At 48.5% G+C, this 9,122-nt stretch overlaps 1 protein-coding gene across 1 annotated transcript in view; it reads left to right on the plus strand.

The window, feature by feature from the left end:
* The window catches only part of LOC112241717 (calpain-3-like), a 52,814-nt gene extending 46,930 nt beyond the window's left edge, over window positions 1–5,884 (plus strand). The window contains exon 21 of the mRNA XM_042330374.1: window positions 5,561–5,884. Within this exon, the coding sequence (XP_042186308.1) occupies window positions 5,561–5,587 (27 nt within the window). The 3' untranslated portion in view covers window positions 5,588–5,884. The remainder of the gene's footprint in view (window positions 1–5,560) is intronic.
* Window positions 5,885–9,122: the final 3,238 nt, after the last annotated feature.

A 9,122-nucleotide genomic window follows, 5' to 3' on the forward strand; every position in this document is an offset into this window, starting at 1 on the left:
CGGAGCGTGTCGTACCCTGTGGACATAGCCCCTTACTGCACAGGTATAAGGACAACAATCGTGTTACTACCTAACTGACACTACCTGTCGTACCCTGTGGACATAGCCCCTTACTGCACAGGTATAAGGACAACAACCGTGTTACTACCTAACTGACACTACCTGTCGTACCCTGTCGACGTAGCCCCTTACTGCACAGGTATAAGGACAACAACCGTGTTACTACCTAACTGACACTACCTGTCGTACCCTGTCGACGTAGTCCCTTACTGCACAGGTATAAGGACAACAACCGTGTTACTACCTAACTGACACTACCTGTCGTACCCTGTCGACGTAGTCCCTTACTGCACAGGTATAAGGACAACAATCGTGTTACTACCTAACTGACACTACCTGTCGTACCCTGTCGACGTAGCCCCTTACTGCACAGGTATAAGGACAACAACCGTGTTACTACCTAACTGACACTACCTGTCGTACCCTGTCGACGTAGCCCCTTAATGCACAGGTATAAGGACAACAACCGTGTTACTACCTAACTGACACTACCTGTCTATGTTGTGTTACCAAATTCAGCGGTTCTCAAACTTTTGGGTCCGGGGACTCCTTTCGTGAATTCAGAACCAGAACACAACTCAGGGGAGATAAAAGAAGGGGTTTTTACTTTGACTTCGGCAGTGCATGACCGAACCAAGTCTTGGGCGCTGGGAAGGAACATTTTAAAAGCCCCTCATCTGAGAGCAGTTTTATACACATTTTTACAGTTTTAAAGTTTAAATTACATTTATGTTTGAGTAAATACATTTTGGGGAAATACAAGAAGAATTGAGTTAAACCATGTATAATTGGTGGAGTACTGTGGATACCAATATCCCTGTGAGCCTCCCAGGCCCATGTTGCCCAGGGTTAAGAATTTACATTGTTGATTAAAAAAAATATTACATTGTATTGCATTGAACACTGAACAAAAATATAAATGCAAAATGTAAAGTGTTGGTCCCATGTTTCGTGAGCTGAAATAAAAGATCCCAGAAATTACAAACAAAGTTTATTTATCTCAAATGTTGTGCACAAATGTGTTTACATCCCTGTTGGTGAGCATTTCTCCTTTGTCAAGATAATCCATCCACCTGACAGGAGTAGCATATCAAGAAGCTGATTTAACAGCATGAACATTACACAGGTGCACCTTGTGCTGTGAAAGGCCACTCAAACATGTGCAGTTTTGTCACACAACACAATGCCACAGATGTCACAAGTTTTGAGGGAGCGTACAATTGGCATAATGACTTCAGGAATGTCCACCAGCGCTGTTGCCAGAGAATTGAATGTTCATTCCTCTACCATAAGCCACCTCCAACTGTCGTTTTAGATTATTTGGCAGCCCAAACGTCCTCACAACAGCAGACCACGTCAGTTCAGGACCTCGACATCTGGATTCTTCACCTGCGGGATCTGAGACTAGCCACCCGGACAGCTGATGAAACTGTGGGCTTATTTCTACACAAACTGTGAGAAACCGTCTCAGGGAAGCTCATCTGCGTGCTTGTTGTCCTCACCAGGGTCTTGACCTGACTGCAGTTCGGCATCGTAACCAACATAAATATGGCAAATGTTCCACCTTCGACTGGCTCGCTGGAGAAGTGTGCTTAAATGGTATTGGCAGGCATAAGCTACGAAAAACGAACACAATTGCATTTCATCAATGGCAATTTGAATGCACAAAGATACCCGTTACGCGATCCTGAGGCCCGTTGTCGTGCCATTCATCAGCCGCCATCACCTCATGTTTCAGCATGATAATGCACAGCCCCATGTCGCAAGGACCTGGACACAATTCCTGGAAGCTGAAAATGTCCCAGTTCTTCCATGGCCTGCATACTCACCAGACATGTCAAATTGCCATCGATAAAATGCAATTGTGTTTGTTGTTCGTAGCTTATCCCTGCCCATACCATAACCCCACCGTCACCACGGGGCACTCTGTTCACAACGGTGACATCAGCAAACCGCTCACCCTCACAACGCCATACATACTGTCGGCCATCTTCCCGGTACAGTTGAAACCGGGATTCATCCGTGAAGAGCACACTTCTCCAGCGTGCCAGTGGCCATCGAAGGTGGAACATTTGCCATATTGATGTCGGTTACGATGCCGAACTGCAATCAGGTCAAGACCCTGGTGAGGACGACGATGTGCTTCCCTGAGACGGTTTCTGACAGTTTGTGCAGAAATTCTTCGGTTAAAGGAAACCCACAGTTTCATCAGCTGTCCGGGTGGCTGGTCTCAGATGGAGTTCCTGTGGAGGTCCTGGGTTGGCGTGGTTACACATGGTCTGCTGTTGTGAGGTCTCAGATGATGAAGAAGATGGATGTGGAGGTCCTGGGTTGGCGTGGTTACACATGGTCTGCTGTTGTGAGGTCTCAGATGATGAAGAAGATGGATGTGGAGGTCCTGGGTTGGCGTGGTTACACATGGTCTGCTGTTGTGAGGTCTCAGATGATGAAGAAGATGGATGTGGAGGTCCTGGGTTGGCGTGGTTACACATGGTCTGCTGTTGTGAGGTCTCAGATGATGAAGAAGATGGATGTGGAGGTCCTGGGTTGGCGTGGTTACACATGGTCTGCTGTTGTGAGGTCTCAGATGATGAAGAAGATGGATGTGGAGGTCCTGGGTTGGCGTGGTTACACATGGTCTGCTGTTGTGAGGTCTCAGATGATGAAGAAGATGGATGTGGAGGTCCTGGGTTGGCGTGGTTACACATGGTCTGCTGTTGTGAGGTCTCAGATGATGAAGAAGATGGATGTGGAGGTCCTGGGTTGGCGTGGTTACACATGGTCTGCTGTTGTGAGGTCTCAGATGATGAAGAAGATGGATGTGGAGGTCCTGGGTTGGCGTGGTTACACATGGTCTGCTGTTGTGAGGTCTCAGATGATGAAGAAGATGGATGTGGAGGTCCTGGGTTGGCGTGGTTACACATGGTCTGCTGTTGTGAGGTCTCAGATGATGAAGAAGATGGATGTGGAGGTCCTGGGTTGGCGTGGTTACACATGGTCTGCTGTTGTGAGGTCTCAGATGATGAAGAAGATGGATGTGGAGGTCCTGGGTTGGCGTGGTTACACATGGTCTGCTGTTGTGAGGTCTCAGATGATGAAGAAGATGGATGTGGAGGTCCTGGGTTGGCGTGGTTACACATGGTCTGCTGTTGTGAGGTCTCAGATGATGAAGAAGATGGATGTGGAGGTCCTGGGTTGGCGTGGTTACACATGGTCTGCTGTTGTGAGGTCTCAGATGATGAAGAAGATGGATGTGGAGGTCCTGGGTTGGCGTGGTTACACATGGTCTGCTGTTGTGAGGTCTCAGATGATGAAGAAGATGGATGTGGAGGTCCTGGGTTGGCGTGGTTACACATGGTCTGCTGTTGTGAGGTCTCAGATGATGAAGAAGATGGATGTGGAGGTCCTGGGTTGGCGTGGTTACACATGGTCTGCTGTTGTGAGGTCTCAGATGATGAAGAAGATGGATGTGGAGGTCCTGGGTTGGCGTGGTTACACATGGTCTGCTGTTGTGAGGTCTCAGATGATGAAGAAGATGGATGTGGAGGTCCTGGGTTGGCGTGGTTACACATGGTCTGCTGTTGTGAGGTCTCAGATGATGAAGAAGATGGATGTGGAGGTCCTGGGTTGGCGTGGTTACACATGGTCTGCTGTTGTGAGGTCTCAGATGATGAAGAAGATGGATGTGGAGGTCCTGGGTTGGCGTGGTTACACATGGTCTGCTGTTGTGAGGTCTCAGATGATGAAGAAGATGGATGTGGAGGTCCTGGGTTGGCGTGGTTACACATGGTCTGCTGTTGTGAGGTCTCAGATGATGAAGAAGATGGATGTGGAGGTCCTGGGTTGGCGTGGTTACACATGGTCTGCTGTTGTGAGGCCGGTTGGACGACCAAATTATAATAAAACGACGTTGGAGGCGGCTTATGGTAGAGAAATGAACATTAAATGATCTGGCAACAGCGCTGGTGGACATTCCTGCAGTCAGCAGGCACGCTCCCTCAAAACTTGTGACATCTGTGGCCATTGTGTTGTGTGACAAAACTGCACATTTTTGAGTGACCTTTTATTGTCCCCAGCACAAGGTGCACCTGTGTAATGATCATACTGTTTTATCAGCTTCTTGATATGCTACACCTGTCAGGTGGAGGGATTATCTTGGCAAAGGAGAAATGCTCACTAGCAAGGATGTAAACAAATTTGTACACAAAATTGTAGAGAAATACGTTTTTTTGTGAGTAAGGAACATTTCTGCAATCTTTAATAATTTGAGCTCGTGTTCCGCTGTGTATTTTTGTTCAGTGTATATAGAGAGAGATCTGATTTGTTCAACTGATACTACCCCTCTATCTCTCTCCTCTATGTCTCTCCTCTGTGTCCTAACTGATACTACCCCTCTATCTCTCCCCTCTATGTCTCTCCTCTATCTCTCCCCTCTATGTCTCTCCTCTATGTCTCTCCTCTATGTCTCTCCTCTATTGTCTCTCCTCTATTGTCTCTCCTCTATTGTCTCTCCTCTATGTCTCTCCTCTATTGTCTCCCCTCTATGTCTCTCCTCTATTGTCTCTCCTCTATTGTCTCTCCTCTCTGTCCTAACTGATACTACCCCTCTGTCTCTCCTCTATGTCTCTCCTCTATTGTCTCTCCTCTGTCTCTCCTCTATGTCTCTCCTCTATGTCTCTCCTCTATGTCTCTCCTCTATTGTCTCTCCTCTATTGTCTCTCCTCTATTGTCTCTCCTCTATGTCTCTCCTCTATGTCTCTCCTCTATTGTCTCTCCTCTGTCTCTCCTCTATGATTCTCCTCTATGTTTCTCCTCTATGTCTCTCCTCTGTCTCTCCTCTATGTCTCTCCTCTATGTCTCTCCTCTATTGTCTCTCCTCTGTCTCTCCTCTATGTCTCTCCTCTATTGTCTCTCCTCTATTGTCTCTCCTCTATGTCTCTCCTCTATGTCTCTCCTCTATGTCTCTCCTCTATGTCTCTCCTCTATGTCTCTCCTCTATTGTCTCTCCTCTATTGTCTCTCCTCTATGTCTCTCCTCTATTGTCTCTCCTCTATGTCTCTCCTCTATGTCTCTCCTCTATGTCCTAACTGATACTACCCCTCTATGTCTCACCTCTATTGTCTCTCTTCTATGTCTCTCCTCTATGTCTCTCCTCTATGTCTCCCCTCTATGTCTCCCCTCTATGTCTCCCCTCTATGTCCTAACTGATACTACCCATCTGTCTCTACTCTATGTCTCTCCTCTATGTCTCCCTCTATGTCTCTCCTCTATGTCCTAACTGATACTACCCCTCTATGTCTCCCCTCTATGTCTCTCCTCTATGTCTCTCCTCTATTGTCTCTCCTCTATGTCTCTCCTCTATGTCTCTCCTCTATGTCTCTCCTCTATTGTCTCTCCTCTATGTCTCTCCTCTATTGTCTCTCCCTCTATGTCTCCCCTCTATGTCTCTCCTCTATGTCCTAACTGATACTACCCCTCTCTGTCTCTCCTCTATGTCCAGTGGCTCCAGCTGACCATGTATGCCTAGATTCCAGAAAGGTGTTCTCAGCCAATCGGCCTCTCAGGTGACACCTACCCAACGTGAAGAACAGAGGCAAACTACCAGCATTTACCTCAGTCGTGACAGTGCCAGACCGTAGCGCTAACCCTGCCAGTACCACATCCACCACCTTCGTCCTGTTCACCTCACGTCATCCCCCAGTCCTCACAATAGACTGCTACTCTTACCAGTCCATACTACTTACAACTCCATCACATCCTTCTCCATCGCTCCCTCTAACCTTCTCCTTCTCTCTCTCCCTCTAACGTTCTCCTTACCCATCTCCCTCTCACTCTAACCTTCTCCATCTCTCTCTCCCTCTAACGTTCTCCTTACCCATCTCCCTCTAACCTTCTCCTTCCCCATCTCTCTCTCTCTCTAACCTTCTCCTTCCCCATCTCTCTCTCTGTCTCTCTCTAACCTTCTCCTTCCCATCTCTCTCTCTCTCTCTCCCTCTAACTTTCTCCATCTCTCTCTCCCTCTAACCTTCTCCTTCCCCATCTCACTCTCTCTCTAACCTTCTCCTTACCCATCTCCCTCTCCCTCTAACCGTCTCCATCTCTCTCTCCCTCTAACCTTCTCCTTCCCCATCTCTCACTCCCTCTAACCTTCTCCCTCCCCATCTCCCTCTCCCTCTAACCTTCTCCTTCCCCATCTCCCTCTAACCTTCTCCTTCCCCATCTCTCGCTCCCTCTAACCTTCTCCATCTCCCTCTCCCTCTAATCTTCTCCTTCACCATCTCCCTCTAACCTTCTCCTTACCCATCTCCCTCTTCCTCTAACCTTCTCCATCTCCCTCTCCCTCTAACTTTCTCCTTCCCCATCTCCCTCTCCCTCTAACCTTCTCTTTCCCCATCTCTCTCTCCCTCTAACCTTATCCTTCTCTCTCTCCCTCTAACCTTCTCCTTCCCCATCTCCCTCTCCCTCTAACCTTCTCCTTCCCCATCTCCCTCTCCCTCTAACCTTCTCCATCTCTCTCTCCCTCTAACCTTCTCCTTCCCCATCTCTCGCTCCCTCTAACCTTCTCCTTCCCCATCTCCCTCTCCCTCTAACCTTCTCCTTCCCCATCTCCCTCTCCCTCTAACCTTCTCCTTCCCCATCTCCCTCTCCCTCTAACCTTCTCCATCTCTCTCTCCCTCTAACCTTCTCCTTCCCCATCTCTCGCTCCCTCTAACCTTCTCCTTCCCCATCTCCCTCTCCCTCTAACCTTCTCCTTACCCATCTCCCTCTCCCTCTAACCTTCTCCTTCCCCATCTCACTCTCCCTCTAACCTTCTCCATCTCCCTCTCCCTCTAACCTTCTCCATCTCTCTCGCTCCCTCTAACCTTCTCCTTCTCTCTCTCCCTCTAACGTTCTCCTTACCCATCTCCCTCTCCCTCTAACCTTCTCCATCTCTCTCTCCCTCTAACGTTCTCCTTACCCATCTCCCTCTCCCTCTAACCTTCTCCATCTCTCTCTCCCTCTAACGTTCTCCTTACCCATCTCCCTCTCCCTCTAACCTTCTCCATCTCTCTCTCCCTCTAACGTTCTCCTTACCCATCTCCCTCTCCCTCTAACCTTCTCCTTCCCTCTCTCTCTGCCTCTAACCTTCTCCTTCCCTCTTTCTCTAGGTCTCAGGTTTCTCTCGTTTCCTCTCCTAACCATGTCCATTTCCCAGTATTACTGAAATGTCAGTCTCCTCTGAATCAGCATTTTTTGTATTTTTTATTTACAGACCCCCCCCTCCTTACCACATGTACAAGTCTTTCTCTCAGCCATCCAACACACACAACCTCTCTTTTTCTGTCATGATACCTCACAGAGCCCCTTCTCCATGATCCATCACATATCTTTTCAAATATTCACTGTTTCATTTCTCTGGGGAAATCTGCGCCTGGCGTTCAAAGCCTTTTGCCTGCTGGCTGATCCAACCCTCACCTATAATACCTAATGTCATATGTTTCCCACCCGATATCAACCCTACCCAGTGTGATGCTCTGCCAAGACTCTTCTCCACATCGCTCCAGTGAAGACCACAGTTCTCTAATGGACAACGGAGGGACTGGAGACATGTTGGAAAAGGACCAGTGCTTCTTTCCTTCAGTTTCAGGCTTCCTGACCCAGAACCAGCCAGTCGGTCCATGGGAACCGGAATAATCCCCCTATCAGGTTCTGAAACACTGATACACAGATTCGACAGAAAAGTGTCTGTAGAATCTGTCAGTCCTACCAATGGACCAATGAGACTGACATAGAACAGACAGAACCGGCTAAGAACACTACTCCTCCTCCTTACCCTCCGCTGTACAACCAGGACCATGTAGAAGCCTCCTTAGCTCCTCCTCCTCCTTAACCTGCGTTGTACGACCAGGACCAGGCAGAAGCCTCCTTAGCTCCTCCTCCTCCTCCTCCTCCTCCGCTGTACGACCAGGACCAGGCAGAAGCCTCCCTAGCTCCTCCTCCTCCGCTGTATGACCAGGACCAGGCAGAAGCCTCCCAAGCTCCTCCTCCTCCTCTGCTGTATGACCAAGACCTGGCAGAAGCCTCCCTAGTTCCTCCTCCTCCTCCTCCTCCTCCACTGTACGACCAGGACCAGGCTGAAGCCTCCCTAGTTTCTCCTCCTCCTCCTCCTCCGCTGTATGACCAGGACCAGGCTGAAGCCTCCCTAGTTCCTCCTCCTCCTCCGCTGTATGACCAGGACCAGGCAGAAGCCTCCCTAGTTCCTCCTCCTCCTCCGCTGAATGACCAGGACCAGGCTAAAGCCTCCCTAGTTCCTCCTCCTCCTCCGCTGTACGACCAGGACCAGGCAGAAGCCTCCCTAGTTCCTCTTCCACCTCCTCCGCTGTACGACCAGGACCAGGCAGAAGCCTCCCTAGTTCCTCTTCCACCTCCTCCGCTGAATGACCAGGACCAGGCTGAAGCCTCCCTAGTTCCTCCTCCTCCTCCTCCTCCTCCTCCACTGAACGACCAGGGCCAGGCTGAAGCCTCCCTAGCCTGGTGAAGAGCTCCCTACAGGGTGGGTTCAACGTAATGAAGACGTGAATATGACTATGGGTTGGACTGTTTTTTTTTTGTGGTTTCATACTAAAGCTTCGGTCAAATGAGTGTAATGCATTTTTAAACATCTTAACCCAATAAATAATGGTGTAGTTATTGGTTGGTCTGCTTGTATCCGTAGTTCTCCAGTGAATTCGAGGATATTTCTCAAAAACAGTCAAATCTGTTGAGGTGAGCTAAACCGCTGTTCAGTCAGAATCCTTTTAGTTCAAGACATTCTTATCAAGCACATACACAACTAAAGATGAAATACAAAATAAAACAGAGGCTTGTATTATGTTGCAAATATATATATATTCTTTTTATTTCAAGGTTTGTTCTATTTGATAACATTCTCTCATAAAATATCTGTAGCACATCCGGTCAGCAACAACTTATTAACAAATTGATCGTAGAAACTCAGGAATGATCAGATTAAAGGACCGGTGTATGTTTTGCCTCAGATAATAGGGGAGGAGTTAAGGTTACACGTCTGTAGGTATCTCTTC

Source organism: Oncorhynchus tshawytscha, linkage group LG11 (genome assembly GCF_018296145.1).
Source record: "Oncorhynchus tshawytscha isolate Ot180627B linkage group LG11, Otsh_v2.0, whole genome shotgun sequence".
NCBI classification, from domain to species: Eukaryota; Metazoa; Chordata; class Actinopteri; order Salmoniformes; family Salmonidae; genus Oncorhynchus; species Oncorhynchus tshawytscha.